The following is a 20,294-nucleotide window of genomic DNA, read 5'->3' as shown; positions in this document are numbered from 1 at the left end:
CACTTTTAGTTTGTTTTATTTTATTTTTTTTAAAGTTATGTCTCCAGACTGGGCCCACCTCCCTCATCACTGGACTGATTCAGGCTTGACACAGGGCCCAGGGCTGAGCCAGTCTTTCCAAGTACTAGCACAGGACAAAGTTGTATTTTAATAGGGGAAGAGTTCCAATTTAGAGGCAGCCAGTTGTAGAGAGCCTGGCCTGCATATTTCCAATTTGTCTGCAGCCGAGAACTCTTTCAAAACTTCAACTTGGATGATCTTCTCCCTCTAGTTATTAAACTCTGCTTCACATCCTTCAGGTCAGCATCCCTTCCTCAGAGGAGCCATTCTTGGCCACTAGATTTATCTAGACCCTGGTCCCCACTCTGTGGGAATCACCACAGTATGGTAATTACTTACTGTCCACTTCCTTCACAGAGTAGTAACCTCACGAGGACAGTTGTTTGACACTGTCCTCACACCCAACACAGTGCCCACCACAGAGGAAGCCCCCTTAAATGAGTATTGAACAGAAGAATGAATGAATGCTTCTACTGACTAAATGGTATTTCTTCATTGTCATTCTATTCTGGTAGACAAATCTGAGTGTAAGTTGCTCTGTACCAAAGAGACTCGCTTATCCAGGAGTTACCAACCCTGTCTCCACGTTGGGCAATACTGGGGAACTTTAAAAAGACTCCTGCCAGGGTCCTACCCACTGAGATTCTGATTTCGTTGGTCTGGATGGTGGCTTGGATGTTGGGACTTTAAAACTTTCCAGAGGCTTCTCGATGTACAACCAGGCCGAGAACCACCAGTGTAAGTTTTCAGAACTCATTCCTTGCTTTTGTCCTTATAGGTTGGAAACGGCCACAGTGAGAGAGAGTAGGAATATAATTCATGGATATTGTATGGTTCCTGACAGTTTAAGAGGTACTTTCACACCTGTTATCACATCTGATAATAACAAGCTAAGGGATCTACTCTCTGGTTTAAATATTCCCTTTATGTTGATGACTCTTAAAAATCTACATCATGTCCTGGCTCCTAACTGCTCATGCCAGTATTTAACCTTATACAGCAAACTGTTCTATTGGTACCTCACACACAACAGCTCCTGTGATGGGCTTGTTACCCACCTTCCTGCAGGGGTCCCCTTTTTATACTACTTGGTGTGTTACAGCATCGCACCATCCTCTCGTGGCTGTGGCCTCTGTCCTGTCAGCCAGAGGCTCGAGATCCTAGCTCTTCACTGTCCCTCCTTTCCCTTTCTGCAGCCAGTGCCCTAGGTCAAGATCTTCATCGTTTTAGCTGGCATGTTGCCATCAGCCTGACTGGCCTCTTTGCCTCCCTTCTCTCCCCTCCAGAATTACCAGAGTTACCTACCTGAGCACAGACTGGAATCTGTCCCTCCCTTGCAGATCTTCCCCAGCACTTACAGTCAAGTCCAGACACCTTGACACAGCCCTTAAGACTTTATGATCCAGTCCTAAGCTGTGCTAATTCCAGAAAATGCATCTCTACCTCACCACTCCAGCCACACCACACAATCTGGCAGTTTCCTGAGTCTATGGGGGCACCTCTCTGCCTGTACGTGTGTGTTGTTAGAGCACCCTCTTTGAAGACTTTTTCTAATAATTTTCCACCTTTCAAAATCTTTCCTTTCCAGTGATGCTCTCTTTGAGATCTCCTTTGAATCCTTTTGTAAAAATCAATTATTCTTTTCTTCATCAAGTTAAGGGCCCCTATTGATGAGTCTCTGTTGATAGTCCCATATTATTCTCTCAGAGTGCATAGTCAGGGATTGAGGCTTAGGAATCTTTGTTTCCCTGTGTATTTTATGTGGCGTATACACTTAAACATTTGTTGAATCGAAGGTAAAAGGGCAGGTGTTAACATCCCTCAACATCAGAGAATAAACTGAGGTGTGGGTAACTTGATGAAAGGCATTCTAGAACAAACACTTTGGTTCAATCTTCAAATCTAGATAGATCTTAGATAAGCAGAGAGGAAATAGGCTGCTGGAGACACTGGAGCCAAGGTAACTTTTGCTCATCACACTAACCTGGAAATAGAGTTGATCAACCATAAGGCCTGTTGCACACAAAGAACCCCTGTGTGGTGTTCTGGGCCTCCCTATGAGGTTTTTTGAAATGATCCAGGCCTGTCGGTGAAGAAAGGAGGTGCTGATAACTGGAACAGGTGAGAGTTCACAGCTGTGGTGTGTGTGTGTAGGGTGAGGAATCCTAGTCAGCTTACGTCACCAGTGGTCAGGCAGGGAGGGCTAGGGAGTTTGGTTTCTTTTTTAATAACGATGATTAACGTTGAGCAAGTGCTGACAGTGTGCCAGGTACTGGTCAGACCCGGGTGGGGCCCACATGGGAAAGGCCAGCAGAGTCCTATTGTTCTGGACCCGCTGTGAGCCAGGCCTTCTGTGTGGTCCCAATTAGACACGGAGCAGATAAGTCCCAGAATTGCCAGGTTTGGCTAAGAACTGAGGACAGGGTTAGGGTTACATACCTTGAGTGAAGGGTCTCCTTCCACCCAGACCCCAGCCCTTGTATAGTTCTCTCTGTTGCATGTGGAGGCACTGTGTCCTGGGCATTTTTGTTGTCAGTTGTTTCCTTGGCACACTAGGCTGTCTTTATCCCGGTTCTGCCTCTTGCACTGTAAGTGTCTGAAGGCTGTGTTCTTCTCTGTTGTCTTCAAGCCGTGTCCCAAGTTCCCAATTCCGGAACTGACTCTGCAGCGGTGCTATTAAGTGTGGATTTTCACTCAGAGCTGTCCTCTTGGCGGTGGAAAGAGTGGTCTGCGCGGAATGGGGCTGCAGGATTTGAGAGCAAACTACAGAGCAAAGAGGGATGTTCCCCTCACTCGCCTTGGGGAAGGCCAGTGCATTGGGCTTAGCTATGCTGCTGTGTTGTCCAGACCAGTCTGATACCAGAACTAGTGGGACACATTCTGGATCCTTATGTCTCCAGAGACTAGCCCTAATTTTTACCCAGGATTGTATTTCTTTTCCTCCATATGTTAGCCTTTAAAATGTCAGATAATTTGGCTTACGTCAAAACCATAGTTTGTAGGGGGGTTTGGGGGGGGGCTGGCTCTTCTCAGGGGTGAACATTTCTACCAGTGGTCAAAGCTGGGAACAGTTGTTGGGGCTGCTTTTGCATAACCTCAGTGACTATTTTCCTTTTCTTTCCATACACCCCCCACCACACACACACACACACACACACACACACACACCCCCCTCTTTTTCTTTTCTTCTTTCTCTTCCCTGACTGTACAGGCACCATTGCTTAACCCTGCTGGTAGCAGGCAAGTTTCTGACCCTCTGGGGGACAGCATACATGGAGCCCCCACCTCAGTGGCCTTCCTCTGCAGCTGAGCTCACTGATGTATAGAGAAGTGACCCACCTCCTGACCCCTGACCCTGGCCTGTCTTCGTTAATTAGAGCACATTGATTTATTTATAAGCACCAGGTCTTTGCCAGAAAAACCGCCCTGTTGCTCTGAGTAGCACAAGTGACAGGCTGGTCTGGCACCGAGGCATTCTAGCAGCTCAGGAATTCTAATCATCTCCGCCTGTTCTTTTCATTTACAGGATGGTAGAAGTGCGTGAGCTAATTATCTAACATATTTATAACATTTTCTCTAATGCACTTGTTACTGAAACCTTGAGTCTTTCCTCAAAAATCTTTTTTGTTAGTCATGCTTTTCCATCTGCTTCAGTCACCTGAAATAATAAAATAGCTCATGTGCCTCTAAAGCCTCCAAAATGTGCTCCTTTTCCTTTGGGGGATCTGCTGCCAACCCAGGAGAATTCCTTGGTAATATCAGAAAAGAGAGAGGAGTAAACTTCCTGTTTGTACTAAATTTTACTAGTGATGCCATTCAATGTTTGTCTTTTAACGCTCCGTGAACATTTCCTTTTGTAAGTAGGAAGTCAGTCCTTGTGATTATCTTAGATTTTTACCTTCACTCTTTTCATTCCCCTTTAGAGTCAAGAATCATGGCTGCGGGAAAATTTGCAAGCCTTCCCAGAAACATGCCAGTGAATCACCAGTTCCCCCTGGCCTCGTCCATGGACCTTCTGAGCAGCAAGTCACCTCTCGTCGATCATCGCGCAGATGCCTATCAAGACGTGTCTATACACGGCACCCTTCCACGGAAGAAGAAGGGCCCTCCTCCCATCAGGTCCTGTGATAACTTCAGTCACATGGGTACCCTTCCCCATTCCAAATCCCCACTACGGAACTCACCTCTGATGCAGGATGTCATCCAGGAACACCCACTGCAAGACTGGGAAAGAGAAACCTTCACCTTCAGGTAAACTTTTTAATTTCATGAGGGGAAAATGACTTGTCTTGCAGAGTTTTTTTAAAAACTTGTTTTAGTAGGGAAAATATCAAACATGTACAAAGTAGAGCAAAGAGTTTAACTTCCAAGGACCCATCACCCAGCCTTAATAGTTATCAACTCATGGCCAGTTCTGCTTTGTCCATTTTCCCACCCACTTTCCTTCCTCTGGAATTATTTTGGAGCAAATCTCCAACCTCATTTTATTTTAGCTGTAAGTATTTTAGAATGTGTCTCTCAAAGATAAGGACTCTTATTTAAAAATATATAACCATAATATAAAAAACTATAACACCTAAAAGAATGAATCATTTTTACTATCTAATATTTGAGAGTATTATTAAAGCCAACTTCCTATATCATTAAGTCCCTCGAAAAGAAGCACAAGTATTTTTTTCCCATAACCTCAGATTCTCCACCCATCCAATTCTATAGAGATATCTATAAATTAGGACCTGTATCCTTATATTTAGTTGTAACGTGCTGAAATAAAATTGTGTGGTTGTATCAACAGGTCAGCTTCAGAATATAATAAAAACAGATTTCTCCTATATCTACTAGGGATCTGGGTAAATAAGCTTCATGGTTGTAAAGGTTTCTTCTCTGGGTTCGTAATGGCCTGGCTGTGCTTGTTAGAGCTGGTTTAGAAACTCTTTACTCCTTTTCCTATTGGGGAAGATCAGCAACCTGTGATGCTATCGGGCAAACACAGGGGTGGTTTCTTCTGTTGTATCTCCTGGTATCTCTCTCTTTGTCCAACCCTGCAGCAAAGAGAGCCACTTTGATTCTGGCTCATTTATTTGTTTAATATCTATATATTGAGCACATACATTATTTAGAGTACACTGATTTTATAAGCATTAGTGCTTTGGCTGAAAATTCTGTCCTTTTTCTCTGGGTATCTTAACTGAAGGTCTGGTCCAATATTGAAGACATTCTAGCCGCCAAATCATTCCAGTAATCTGCTCTTGCCCTTTTACAGGGTGGGGAAATATGTGAACTAACAGGATAGCTATGGAACATGTGAAACAGTGTCCTCCCAGAGCTAATATTCTAGCAAAGGACCCAGATAATAAATACAAGTAAATAAAGAGGACAATTGCAGATTACAGTAAGTGTTATAGAAGAAATAGAATGACATGCTGGAGATTTATTTGGATTGTATCTTTTTCATATGGTGGGCAAGTCTCTGAGGAGATGACATGTAAGCTAAGACCTGCATAATGAGAAAAGGTAGCCATGGAAGAACCAGTGGAAGGCTGTTCCAGGCTTAGGGAGAGCAAGTGCAAAGAACTGGGGGGCTGGGGGGGACAAGTTTGGCATGTTTGAAAAACCCAAAACGAAGCTTGTGTGCCTGTGGGTGGGGTGCAGCAAGTTGAGAGGAGAATGGTATAGATGTTGGGAGAGAGCCGGGCAGGCAAGAGTTCAGAATTAGTTTTAGTATTACAGTAGTGAAAGAAGAAAATAAGTGGAGGCCCAGATAGTCTCTGTAGAAAGCATTAGAGAGCTCTGAAATGTTTCTCACATCAGACCAGAAGTTTCCCCAGGGTGAATCAGGTCCATTAGAAGGCCATGGACCTGCTCCCAAAATTCTAGGTGGGTGAACTCTCAGCTCAGAGAGCTAGCAAGTGGCTGGCTGATGAAACAGGTAAATGTGGAGGTGCGTACCTATGCACTGTATTGTTCATATTGCATCATTGATTCTTAACTGGAGAGATGCAGAGGGAAGCAATCATTGCTCCCTCTCATGAAGGCTATAAGGCAGCAAAGAAAAATAACTTCTGGTCAACCATAAATAAGCACTAATGCCAGGCTACATGAAGTGGGGTCTGAACCAACTGCTACCTGGCTTTTTGTGGCCATTGTTTTATTTTGAATTTAAACTCCGTATTGAGCGAAATATCTACTATGTACCACATGTGGAAAATTCACAAACTCATTTTGAAGTTCAAAGGTCCTGGCTGTGTGCCAGCTCTAACAAGGGGAAACTCCAGGTGCCTGGGGTGGTAATGGAGGCACTCTTCCAATCTTGAGGAAGTTCTTGATAAACACCCAAGGTCCAAGCATTTAACCAGCCAGGAGTTCAAAGCTTTTTGATTTGAAAGCTGACATGAACAGAGGTCAGGTCTCTGTAAAAGATCTTATTAGGGGGAGGGCTCAGGCCCTGAGTTTGAAGTCCAAGTGGCAGAAGACGTAACAGGCACTGCTGCTTTTAGTTTGTTTATGATTCAGAACTACATTCATCCAAAGTCACATCTTTTTTCCTTAATTTAAAGTATCTTATTATTAAGGGCGAATATAGGAAGTAACAAACGCGTATCTTTTAAAATAATGCTGAATGAAAAGGCACATGGTTGTGTGTCAAAGGATCATAAAGTCCTCTTCCCCGCTCCTCACTCTTATTTACCTGATGCATTTTTTGAAATCTCCTGAAGTGTTCCCAATTTTGAGGAGCTCAAAGTACCTTATCTTCTTTTTTTTTTTTAATCCTTTCAATTAGTCTTAATAAGATTATGAGCTAACTGCCTCAGTTCCTTTTAAGAACAAAAAATAAATTTTGTGCATGTGAAAAGCTGGCAACAAGTAGAATGATTAAGAACCCGAGGTTCCAGGGAGGTGCTACAAGGGACTAACATGAGAAAAATAGTGTCCTATTCCTAAGTCATCGCTCACAGCCTGACAGGGGCTGTGAAACACCAGCCACCCACCACTCCAGCTCACCCACCCCTCGAACCTGGGAACCATGTCTGAAGTTAGAATTTTGGATCTTGGTTTCCAGGGACCTGAGACTAGTCAGATCTGCCTTTAACAAGATTATTGATATTTCTGGGGTCTTGTTTCAGGAAACTTTTTGGGCTTTATTTGGTCCCTTCCATAGTGAGTTCAGGGGTTAATGTTGTGACTTGCTTGGATGTCAAATCTGAAAACCTTCCATTTCATCACGTTTGGTGCTGGCATGACAGTGGCAGGAAACTCTAGACAGCATCTCCTTGTCTTGTGAAGTGCTCTGATAAGTTGCAGGTTTGCTATTTTCCCAACAAACATGTTTGCCTTATTAATCATGAAAAAATCACTTGTATTATCATTGAATATTAATCAAATATCTACCCTGTGGGAGACTTTGGATGAAGCAGAGGAAATCTCCCCTTTGACCTAAAAGTTTGCATTAAGCTGTCATATGAGCATATCTACATGAATTATTATCCCTTATGTTTTATAGTTCTAAAGTCTTTTTAAAAATATGTTCATAAATTATCTTGTTTGAACATCATAATCCTGTGTGAGATACTCAGCAGATTTCACCGTGCACATCATCATCGTCGTCGTCATCATTACAGTTAAGAAAATGGTTTAGAGATGTCGAGGCACCTAAAATCAGACTGTAGTGGGTGACTGAGATTAGAACCCCAAGAGTTCTGTGGGGCCGTCCCCAGACACTGTGCTCCACAGCCTCCCAAAAACGTTGGCGCCAGCTGTGGGCATCCTCTGAGCTATCTTCTTGCATGGAAAGCTTCAGTCCATATAGTCTGAATCTAGCACTTCAGACACTCACCCCCCACACTCCTCTTGCCCCCACCCTACACCCCCGCCATGGGGAAGAACGGAGCCTTGGTCACCAACAGCCAGGCAGCAGGCAGGCCTGGAAGGGGAAATTGGTCTCCTCATTTGGAGACAGTATCTCTTGGCTTTGTTGTCATCTTGGCTGCCCTTGGATGTTCTTGTGGTTTTGAAAGTTGGCCAAAGCAAAAAGCCAGGGTGCTCTTAAGTCTGCTGCTTGATGTCACAGAAGGAGCTTTTGTTTCCGCAGGCAGGACAGGCCTTCTCCGACAGGTCTGCAGACAGGATTTCCTCTTTATATTCACGTTGTTTGGCTGGTGTCCCTTTGATTCGCTTATCTTCAAGAATAAATTTTTATTTGACTCTGGGACCTTCTTCAGGCTGAGAGGGGGACCGGTTCCTGTCGCTAGATGTCTGTGTTGCTGGGATAGCTGAAGATCAACGCCCGGAGACGTTCTGGGTCCTTTTCCTTCCTGTGGGCACGTGGAGGCACGCATTCCTGGGACCAGCTGCCGAGTGCCTAATTCTTTCTGCCCCTGGTGCCATGGGAGCATGTGGTCAGACAATGTGATGTTTCATTAGTTTGCATGAGTGGAGCTGACTGACTAGTCACAAGTGTTTTAACTGACAGGGGCCAGAAAGTCTGCAAAATTATCCCAAGTTAAAATTTGGTATACTTTCCCAGGCCGTAAGTAACCTACCATGTCACAATGTCAGCTCTTCTGAGCTGAAGCAAAAATGCAAGGCTACCGCATCCATGTAGACTTTTTTCTAAACACTGATTTGAAGCCCTCACTCAAGGCTGTATCAGTGCCCTCATCTGAAAAATTGTTTCATTTGATCCTCTTTAGAACCATCAAGTTCTATAACTACTGCTTTCTTCTTAACAAAGGAAGATGTTACCCCAGACATGCAAATAAATCAGTCTTTAGCTCTAAGTTGATCAGAAAGATATAAATGTGAAGGTCCACATGCAAACATCTGCATTTTATTTACATGTGGGCACATCTGCTATCTGCAAATTGGCAACTTTTTGTGCACAGAGGAAATGTTGCGTTTCGATTTGAAAAAGATCTATTTAATAAATTAGTAGATTCTATTTAATAGGTCAACTATTGAGTTAGCAGAATGACAATGGCTTAACAGCTAAGACTGTCTCTACGAATTAATAGTCCATGCGTTGAATTTTTATTTTTAAAATTTCAAGTTGAGTTTTACTAACATTTGAAATCCTCCTTAGTGTTTGAATGCAGCTGTTGTGGATGGGTGAGTGAGTTCTGAGGCATGGGGCATGCCCAGGCCCCAGTGGGCCCTGGTGTGTTGAGGCCAGGAGCAGCTGGGTCAGAGGTGAGCGTGGCCCCTGCTGGGCATCTTGCTTGCCCTAGGGTGGAGGAGGCCCAGAAAATGAGAAATGCCTGTAGGTCTACCAGCTGCCTGACAGTAGTCCTAAATCCTTTGCTGACAGGGATAGTTTGAAAAGCCTGGGATCTGTGCATTCTCAGCTGTTTTGCTGGGGAAACTAAAGGATTTTTTTTAACTGATTGCAAACCGCAACCAAGAAAATGATCAGAGAATTACACAATGTCGTCCTTGCTGAATGGAGCTGCTCTACATCTTCTCTGCTCCCTCTACCCTGGACAGACCTGCTTTAAATCATGTTTTTTCAGGCCTCCTACATACTGTTTGGGAATGGTCAGGTTGTTTAATCTTCTGAGAGTCAGAAACTATGAGAGTTTTTGCACCCCTCAGGGTATGTTAAAACATAAACAGAAGGTGCTGTGCAGTTACAAATTATTTGTACTCTTATCACATGTGGATTTGGGAGCCATCCAGGCCTGGCCAGAAGATGCAAGCTGGAGAAACTGTAGTTGCTATTGTCGATTGGAAGGAGACCTGGCCTTCATGGGACCTGGACTGGAGCCACAAGGCTGATAAGCCATCAGGCCACGGCCACCCTTTTGTTCACAGCTTTGTAATGCTGTCACCAAGAGACTAGCTATTGGATTAGATACAGAATTTCAAGCTCTTCTTAAAGGCCCCCAAGACGAGCACTTCTTGTCTTCTTGTTTTAAGGCTCCAGATTCACCTGCAAACATAGTAACCAAAGGTAGGATAACTCCTGCTGCAGAGAGGAGGAGAAAACACGAGACATGTAACCCAGAGACCTCAGCTCATGTCTCTGTTTTCTCACTTACTAGGTGTGCCAACTAGGGCTAGTTCTAAACTATAAAATACGCTCTCCCACCCCCACCCCGAGCAGTACTGTGAAGTTTCACTGGTCACTGAATATAAAGATCTACCTAATGCCAGCGCTCTGACTGTCACACTTGGCCTTCTGTGTGGGGCAGTCTGGGTGGGGCAGGTCATGTCCCTGTGCTCAGCTCCCACCCGATCCCCGGCAGTTTGTGCTTCTCCTGCCCCAATTCTGCTGTGGGCACCTGACTCTGGAGGCCACTGTTACCTTTGCTGGGACATTGATGTGGCCACAGCTATCAAAGAAAACTGCTAGTGACCTTGACACAGATTCCAGCAACCAGTCCTGGTAGCTTTGTGACCTTGCATAAGTTGTTACACCCTTCTGAATCTCCACATCCTCAAAGGGTGGCTATAAGGTCAAATACCACCCCATGTTAGGGCTCCTAGCACATGAAGAAGGGGGCTCAGATGTTGGTTTTCATCCTTCCTTCCTCCCTCTTGGAAAGTCGAAGCTGTGAGGATCCTAATCCTCGTGTGTAAACTGAGATCACGTTCAATGCCTGTGGCTCCTGTGGGAGAAAGTTTCTGACGTGTTGAAAGAGTCTGGCAGGAATGCTCTATCTGGGCCTTTCCTAAGCTGCCCTATAGCACTGAGTCTTGGCCACTGCTCACAGTTACAGGTATAGCATTACCTTGCACTGCACTAAAAGATCAACACACCATTGTGCTAAGACACAAAACAGAGCCTGTCTTCAGCGGACTGGCCCAGCCCTTGCGCACTTGTCCTTATACTTAATGTCAGTGTCTTCACTGTTTATTTTTGAATGTTTATTGAGCTTATTTTGTGTCAGGCATTGTTCTGGGTACCAAGTACCCATGGAGAATGAAATAGGTGTGGGCCGTGTTCTTGGGGAGTGCCCACAGCGGGGCACACAGACAAACACATCGACAAATCTCGACTACGAAATGAGGGGGTTACAGTGGAAGACATCAGAGAGCCCTGAGTCCCTTGGATTCAGTGGAGGAAAAAACTCTCTGGGGGAGGGAACATTTGAAAATTTAATATAAAAAGATAAGGTAGAATATTCTATTAATATTTTTTTGTTACTATGTATTGAAATAATATTTTTGAAATATGAGGTTAAATATTATTAAAGTTAATTCCACCTATTTCTATTGGCTACTAGAAAATTTAAAATTACATCTGTTTTTCACATTGTATTTCTGTTGGACAGCACTGGTCTAGACCTCGGTAAGGAGTTTAGGTTTTCTCCTTGTGACAAAGGGAAATATTTAAAGATATTGTAAGGGAATAGCCTGATCTGATGCATTTTTTAGAAGATTACTTGGTCTCTCTGTGGAGAAGTGATTGATAGGGGAAGAGGAGCTGGAGGGAGGGCAAAAGTACAGGGAACAGGTGGGAGCGTGCTTCAGGATGGCGGCGGAGGAGGTGAAAGTGGGTGGATTCAAGATCTGTTTTGCAGATAGAATCTACTGGACTTACTGAGGGCTGGATGTGGTGGGATGAGGGAGAGAGACAGTCAAGCTTGGCTCAGGCAGCTGAGTGTATGGGGCGGGGCTGTTTACTGAGATGCTTTCTCGGGGTAGGGGGTTATGGTAGATCACAGAGAATCAAGACTCCTGTTTTGGGTGTGCTGAGTTTGAGATGCTGCAGGTTTAAGTGGAGGCGTTAACCAACCAGGTATTATAAGCCTGGAGCTCTGGAGAGAGGCCTGGGCTAAATGATATAAAGTTAGGAGTCTGCATCAAAGTGAAATTAAAGCTGTCACCAAGGAAGAGATCTGTATAAGGCACAAACGAGAAGGAATCCTATGACCCAGCCCTGAGGAATCCTGGCGCTCCTGTTTCAGGGAGTCAGCAGAAGAGGCTGAGCATTTATTTGGTTTGGTGGGGAGCAGAGAAAAGAGGCAAGAGCTGCGTACGGTTGGTGTTCGAAGGAAGGATTTTGTTTCCTTTTTTTCTCAGATGAGAGACAAAATTCAAAAGGAGAAGATCTAATCTTTTAAGCGTGTAATCAAGCACATTTTTTTTCATTACTTGGTTCTTTTTATAAGACGTCTTTGATTTAATTAAAACAGACACGTCCCCAGGGCCACCTTCCCTGTGGGCCTGTTAGCAGCATGGTGATTATGCTCCTGCGGTTTCTTCCCACACGTTCCTGATGACACTATGGACAGAAGAGGTTATGGGCAACTGTGGTTGGCATTCAGATTTTTGCCTGAATGGGATGACGGCTACTTTTCCAAGGTTTTGGTATGCAGCTACCTTGAAGACGGGCGCCTGCATCTGTTTGGCTGGTTAAAATCTTTCCTATAGAGGCCTTGAGGACATTATCTCAAAACTATAGCACTTTTGTTCTGCCTTTGAATTAGTTGAGAAGAGACCTTTACAAACAGACTCCTTTAGAAGGGGATGGGGAATGGGGAGGGGTGGAGTGGATGGAACTAGTGGGAGTGGAGGAAGGGCAAAGAGATACCAGCCAAACAAAGCATCTGCTTTTATCAAAAGTGCTGTGTTTGGGCTTAGACAGCCTGAAGCCTGATGATTCACTGATGCCAGACCCTCTATGCCTGCCAAAAGACATACTGGCCTTGATACGGTTTTTCTTGTTCTTACTCTATTCAGTTTGACTGACTGCTGCCAAGTTAAGATTTCAACAGTGGCTTTTAGCTTAATGCTGCCACTAGAATTCTGCTGAGCGCAGGTTAACCCCTGACTACATCAAGTTTTTATCTACCAGTACTACTTTATATTAGTCTCGGATTCCTATATAGACTCACCATGGTGTAATACATAGGATATTTAAATGGCCCTGTTTTAACATGATTAGGGAATCTGCCCGAGGAGGCAGTTTAATTGCCATTCTTTTAATATATGTCATGAACACATTAATCAGGCACTGCCATATTTTCAGATGAGATAGAAACTGACTCATAGAAGCAGGAATTGGCTGTTGAAGTGAAAGAAGCAGGAGTTTAAGAAGTAACCAGGACTCAGAATCTCTGACAACCAGGGAGGGAAATGTGTCTTCATCTATAGTCTCCTGGGCTGTAGGAAGAAAGAGTCCTCAAGCTGAGATAAACGGTAAAGACGATCTCAAGGCCTGAGGCTCTCTAAGGGAAACGCAGTTCAGGACGAAGAAAAACGACATGCTGACCAGGTCAAAGGAGGAAGAGGTAAGTGACAATCCAGGTCGCCCCGTGTTTTAAGGATGTGCATGAAGGACTGTCTCCAGCCTGAACTGACTTGTGTGCAGGGTCCCCCAGTGTGGTGTGACGAGCCGGGCGCATTCTGATGACTTTATTTACGAGTACGTTGAACCTCTACTGTGTGCCAGGCTTTGTGTGAGGTGCTAGCGATTTAAAGACAAGCCTGGGGCTTTGTCCGTGTGAGGAGTTCATGCCCCTAGGATAAGGGCGTGCTTGTTCTGAACCATCCAAACTCACTAACACCTGTCCTCTCCAGCTTTGCTACTGACCTAACGTCCCGTCTGCAGTGCAGCCATTTTTATCACTCCACTAGTTTGATAAGAATTCTGCTTTTTTTGACCTCTGACCCTAACATCTTTCCAGGTATCACGTTACTTTTCCTCATTGACCAGGTGATTGCACGTTGGACACTCTAGATAACCCTTCCCTCGGGGCCTGCCTCTCTGTGCTGCCACTTCCTCTGTGCTGTCCTGGCATATCAGAGGGTGGCACTGGTCGTATAAGAAACAGAATGCAGAGTGAGCAGAGGATTGTGAAAAATGCTAAGGATAACAAAAAGTGCTTTCAGAAATTATGTTTGGAACAATAAGACCAAAGAGAGGGGGAATGTGAGAGAAACCAAACTGCTGAGCTTCTGTTCAGCCTTTTTTTTGTTGTTGTTGTTGGTCAAGGAAATGACTTCTCTGATTGGAAAGGGTAGGGTAAAGGTGAAGGAAGAGAATGAGGCCATGACAAATGAGGTGAAGCCCTAAGGTCCAAGAGGACTGAGAGAGCTCGAGATTGAGACCATCAAACCAGTACTGTGACATTGGAGAAACATTGTCATACCGAGAGCTACAGGAAAGAGGCGGATAGATGTTTCAATTTTCGAAAAAGAACTAGGGAGATGCAATTAATCTACACCACGATAAGAATGCTGTAGGCTATGTCCTCACCCTCATTCTCGCCAATTTAAAAAATTATTTAGACAATAATAGTGACATACAGATCATATTGGTGGAGGACATGAATCTGGGAGGAATAACCAGTATGTCAAAATGACAGGAGATCCAAAAAAGATCTTGACGTGAAACAACAGATGAAATCTAAGTGGGAAGACCATAAGGAGAGACAAAAGACTTTCTCTAGAGCTCAAAAACAATGAAAGTATGGGGTTGGTCTTAATAGCAACATGTGAAAAATATCCCAGAATTGGATCACTGCAGCCTCAGAATGAGTCAGCAGTATGCTATGGTTGTTGAAAAAGCTAATGTGATTTTAGGAGCATTAATTGAAGTTTAATAATGAGACCAAGGGAAGTGGTCACACTTGGCTGCCCAGATCACATCTGGTGAATTGTTTTCAGCTCTAGACACTAGAAATGGAAGATGAATTCTCCCACTACAGAGCAGTGAGCCTCTGTCTAGACCACTCCTCTGCTCTAAAACAGATTCGTTGGTTTAATCATTAAGAAACATCCCTGAGGTTCTTTATATTAGAGAAAAGAAACTTCTCATGTCATGTGTTAACACTGGAAGGAGAATGTAAAATAAGCACGAATCGACTACTGCAACTGCGAGTAAAGCCTGCTTTAACAAGTAGGGGCAATAAATACATTGTGAGATATGGGAGAGTGAATCTCTTCTCATCTATTTTGCAGGTGATGAAACAAAATATATTTAATTGTACATCTAGAAGTGTTACAGTTTTGTTTTTAAAGCTACATTCTTTTTTAAATTAGCAAAGGCTATACACATAATACTCTCCCACCTAGGACAAGAAATATCTGTAAAGAACCTGCCCATCTAATCACACACTAGCTGATAGCTTTTCCAAGAGATATCATCTCTCTGCTCACCAGGCCAGATCTGTTTTAAGCATCTATTTCTTCTCATTTTCCCATAAACACATGGACATGGCCTTGTGGTACACTCTCTCTGTCCTCCTGGTTATCTCCATGATTAACCTCCTCCCTGGCATTTCAAATATGTCCAGAGAGAGTCATTTTCAGCAGAAGCAGCCAGCTTCTCAGTGCCACTTTGAAAGCATCTGGTCTCCATGGGGAGCCAGGCACTGCCCTGACAGCAGTGATGTTCCATTGCTAAGGGAGTTCTGTCTGAGGCCATCACAGTTCAGTCACAGACTTGTGGCTAAATTATCTCCTTAGTAAAGAATCTGTCAGTCTAAGAAGTACACTTCTCTCTCGTTCCCTCTCTCCCTCCGTTATTCTTCTCTTGGTGAATCCATGCAGTGTAGTAGCAGGGAAGGTTTGGGATCTAGGTCATCCGCACAGTGGAGAGGACACAGACAAACACACACACATTCATTCATTCAAACCAACGTTTATTGAACTGTGCCCTGGAGATACAAAGGTGAATAAAATAAAATATGGTCCCTGTTCTCATGGAGCTAATAGTCCAGCATAGACAGGAGATAGACAGGAGTTTACATATAGTATTGAATTATAATTATTTGTTATAAAGTTTTATAATACATAGAAGTACAGAGATGTTATTAATTCTGTGAGGTGGGAGGCGATGCAGAGGAAATTATGGTCAGAGAAGGTGGGAATGAATGGGGGGACAGGGATTCCAGGTTTCTCGGTTCAGGGAATTACAAATAGTTTGCATTTGTTGGAGTGTAAAGAACAAGGTGAGATAAGGAGCTGATGCGATGGGCAAGGCCTTGGACCCATGAATATCATCCAATGAAATATAAATGACAGTGTCAGACTATCCCACATATTGCTTTTACCTATAAAATATGCAGTCTAGTAAGGAATATAGTCCAGTAGACACAAATTCCTAGTAGATTTAAAGCCTATCATTGTCTCTTCCTTCCCCCATCCCTCCATCCCCACTTCTCTGCAGCTAATATTTTGAGATGTTGGAGCTTCATGCTGGAAAACAAAGGGAGAAGGCTGTAGATTCCAAGGCCTATCCACATGCACAAAGGGCTGCAGCCACAAGATAGTGGATGGAGAGCAAACTTTCTCCTGAGTGTTGGGTTCTCTTTTCCTGATTGTGTGATATGTCCTGGGGCACGGGTTGGTTAAGAACGGTAAACCAGTAGACCCTGAGGCTGCATCGTTCTTTTCCTCCTTGGCCCACTAGTTCAGGTAATCAAACAGTCTACTAGTCACACTCACTTGCCTTTTTTTTTTTTAATTTATTTTTATATGACATGACTGGTTAATGAAATCCAATAAGTTTCAGCTGTACATTTGATCAGTAAGGCATATATATATTTACATTGTGTGTTCACCTCCCATAGTTAGATTTCTTTCTGTCACCACATATTTGACCCCTTTTACCCCATCTATCTCCCCCATCCCCTTACCCTCTGGTAACCACTAGTCTATAGTCCATGTCCATGAGTCTCTGTCCTGTTCATTTATTGCTTTTAGGTTTATATCCCACATATAAGTGATATCATGTGATTTTCAACTTTTTCTGTCTGGCTTATTTCGCTTAGCATGATTATCTCGAGGTCCAACCATGTTGTCGCAAATGGCAGTATTTCATCTCTTCTTATGGCTGAGTAATATTCCATTGTATATACGTACCACAGCTTCTTTAGCCAACCATCTATCATAGGACACTTCAATTGCTTCCATGTCCTGGCCACCATGAATAATTCTGCTATGAACATTGGTGTGATAAGGGCCTAATATCCAAAATATACTCATTCGACTCAATAACAACAACAAAAAAATGATCCAATCAAAAAATGGGCAGAGGACCTGAACAGATACTTCTCCCCAGGGGAAATACAAATGGCCAACAAATATATGAAAAGATACTCAACATTGCTAGCTATTAGGGAAATGCAAATCAAAACCACAATGAGATACCACCTCACACCTGTTAGAATGGCTGCAATCAACAGGACAAGCAATAGCAAATGTTGGAGAGGATGTGGAGAACTAGGAACCCTCATACACTACTGGTGGGACTGCAAATTGGTACAGCCGCTATGGAAAACAGTACGGAAGTTCCTCAAAAAACTAAGAATTGATCTACCATATGACCCAGCAATCCTTCTACTAGGTATTTACCCCAAAGACTTGAAACTCATATCCAAAAAGATATTTGCACACCGATGTTCATAGCAGCATATTGCTCTCTTGCATCTATGATTATGCCCCTTTTTCATTTCTGAGGCCCTGGGGAAGAATCTACTTCTAGGCTCCTTCAAGTTGTTGGAAGAATTGAGTTCCTTGTGATTGTAGGACTGAAGTCCTCATTTCCTGATGGCCTCTTGAAGTTTCATGCCATGGACCTTGTCACAGATCCTCTCATAACATCACACCAGCAACAGAATCTCTTATGTTGAATTCCCCCTCACTCTTCAGGTTCACTGCATAATTGCTGTATCTTAATGTCAGCTCTCTTTGGACTTTGATGACATCTGCAAAATCCCCTCACAGCAGTACCTATGTTAATGTTTGATTGACTTGCCAGGGGATGGAAATCTTGGTAGGGGGAGTTCTAAGAATTCTGCCTAAACAATGAGGTTGGCGAGCTGGCTGGGGTCACACCAGTCAGCACCTCAAAGGCTGTGGCAAGGGCTTCAGGGTTTTGTTCTAGATAAATGGGAGCAATTAGAATATTTTGAACGGGGAGATGATCTGAGTAAGGATCACTCTCACTGCTGTGTGGAGATTGTGGAGCGGGAGTGGAGCTGGGGAAGGTATTGCAGGGGTCCAAGTGAGAGATGACGGTGGCCTGGACTAAAGCAGAGTTAACTCCTGAACGCTTATGGTTCCCCAAAGATACCATATTGTCTGTTTTCACATGCTTCACTCATTGTGTGTTTTCACATGCTTCACTCATTGCCTGATATGTCTTCATTACCACCTATCCCACAGCATCTTCACCAGGACAGGTCACTACTCAGCCCTCAAGATTTAGCTCAGATGTTAGGCCTCTCCCTGGTGCATTCCTCCCACTGACACTCTTCCACCAACTTGAGTTGTTTAGATCTTTTGCTCTGTCTTCCCCACTTGCCTGCAACCTCTCTGGGAGCAGGGCCCTTGTCTTGGGTTCCTGTGTTTCCATTGTCTGGCTTAGTGTATAGCTTATTGTAGATGCTTGTTGATGTTTGTGGGATGAATGTAAGAATAGTGGGAGATTCTGGGCATGAAGTAGGCACGTCAGCACTCTTGGGGAGTTCACCTTGTAAAGAGAGAAACCATATATAAATAAATACACAATACAATCAACTGGAATGCAGACACCATGCCACATGCACGGAGGAGGTGTGCCAACTCTGAATTCCTAGTGCATGTGGGTTTTAGGGGGATCCTTTATCCTACTCAGTCTGGAATAGTTGGATCTCTTTTCTCACATTCCTCCATGGCACGAAATAATCATCTTATTACCAGTGATTCCTTTTTATGTTTTATCCAAAAGGACATTTGTTTGGCAACACTGTTAGCCATTAATTTATTGTATAATATTTAAAGAAGTAAACATTCATTTATTCAAAACATTCTGTAATTTAACACAGACATAGGGCACGTCCTTCTCCAGCTGTATTCCAACTATTTGTAAGAGAAGATCTGTGTTAGTGCAATTTTGCTCATGTATTCAAAGTAGAGAACCTCTTAGCTCGAAACAGCAAATTCTTATAGATCAAATGTCCTTTTTAAGAAAGAGAAAATTATTAACCTGATTACCAGTGAGAAACAAACTAAAATAGTAAATATGTCATTTCTGTGACTTTCAGCTAGACATCCCTCAGCAACTTAAGAAAGTAGGGTACTGGAAAGAATGATTTAACTGGAGTAAACACAGTGATGTTATTTAAAACTTAATAAACTTAAGAACAAAATAACAGGAGAGTCCGGTTTCACCCTGCTGCTTTCCTACAGTCTGTGGACTGTGTGCTGAGAGGCAGCAGGCCTGACATTGGGGCTGCAAGCGCCTTCCAGACTCCAGTTGTAAAGAGAGATGCACACAACATCATAGGTTCACAGGGGTGGGTATTCACACACACACACACACACACACACACACACACACACCATTTATGTTGCCAAGTTCCTCTGTTTGTTTTCCAGTGATTTCTGTTAAAGAATGTAAATCTGTGGTTCAAGGAGTGTTCGCTACAGTCTTGTATGAATAATTGGAGATTCTATTTCAAGTTAGAGGCTGGGGCTACAGGGCCAACTGCTGTTTTCTAGCTCATGGATTTCTGGTTAGCTGGGTTTGGGCGGCCGGCTGAGAAAGGAGAGACAGCACTTGCTGCACTTAAATCTAATCTTAATTTGGTTCAAGGCAGTGATTTTCAAAGCCTCAGGATTTGTAATATATTCACTCAGTTTTATTGACTCTCCTTATATTCCCTCCCTCACGTCTCTAAAAAGGATGAGGTGAAGACTATGAGGATCCACTAGGGTACTTTTAGAGTCCTGAACGAGATAGAACTTTAAAACACTTGGATTGCCCTCTGCCTCCAAAACAGAATGAACAAGGCTCCCTTAGCAGAGTTCATTTGGGGAGGGGTCAAGAGAGGACTTCAGTTTTATCCCTAACCAGCACCTCCCGGTTTCCTTCTTCTCTGCCAAGAGAAGTGTGGGGTGCAGGATCAAACAGGATCATGGTAGTTCATCCGAGGTTGGGAGCATTTGGGAGAACACCTAGGCTCCTGGGTGCTCTGGGGTCTCCGGATAGGAGAGCAAGGTAGCGGGGAGAGCACAGGCCACCCTGCCTTGAGGAGATCCCATCTCTGAGTGAGAACCCTGCTAACAGCTGCCAGCGCTGCCTCAGGAACCACCCAGGCACAGCGCCCTGCCTGGGCCGTGTTGGTTATCCCAGCCCCCTCCCAAGAGAGTTTGAGGGGTTTTGTCTGAGAGAACTAGCTCGGAGAGTTTTCAGGTACATCTCTAGAGAAGGGGAGAGAGGAATGTTTCAGTTTCCAAGTGTGAAAGGAAAAGGATTTTACAGCTAAATCTGGAGAGAAAAGATCCTGAACGAAATTCTAAAA

At 43.8% G+C, this 20,294-nt stretch overlaps 1 protein-coding gene across 8 annotated transcripts in view; it reads left to right on the top strand.

Annotated features, from left to right (window-relative positions):
• The window catches only part of BCAR3 (BCAR3 adaptor protein, NSP family member), a 185,106-nt gene that overhangs the window by 87,820 nt on the left and 76,992 nt on the right, over positions 1 to 20,294 (top strand). For 6 of the 8 annotated variants that reach the window (XM_039874791.1, XM_039874789.1, XM_039874785.1 and 3 more), the window contains one exon: positions 3,984 to 4,311. In XM_039874791.1, the coding sequence (XP_039730725.1) occupies positions 3,995 to 4,311 (317 nt within the window). In that variant the 5' untranslated portion in view covers positions 3,984 to 3,994. Of the gene's footprint in view, positions 1 to 838; positions 913 to 3,983; positions 4,312 to 12,586; positions 13,293 to 20,294 lie in introns of those variants that run through there. The other 2 variants (XM_039874786.1, XM_039874793.1) reach the window with 2 other exon arrangements.

This window comes from Pteropus medius, unplaced genomic scaffold (genome assembly GCF_902729225.1).
Source record: "Pteropus medius unplaced genomic scaffold, Ma_sr-lr_union100, whole genome shotgun sequence".
Classification (NCBI taxonomy): Eukaryota; Metazoa; Chordata; class Mammalia; order Chiroptera; family Pteropodidae; genus Pteropus; species Pteropus medius.
This window is presented reverse-complemented; position numbering and strand designations above follow the sequence as displayed.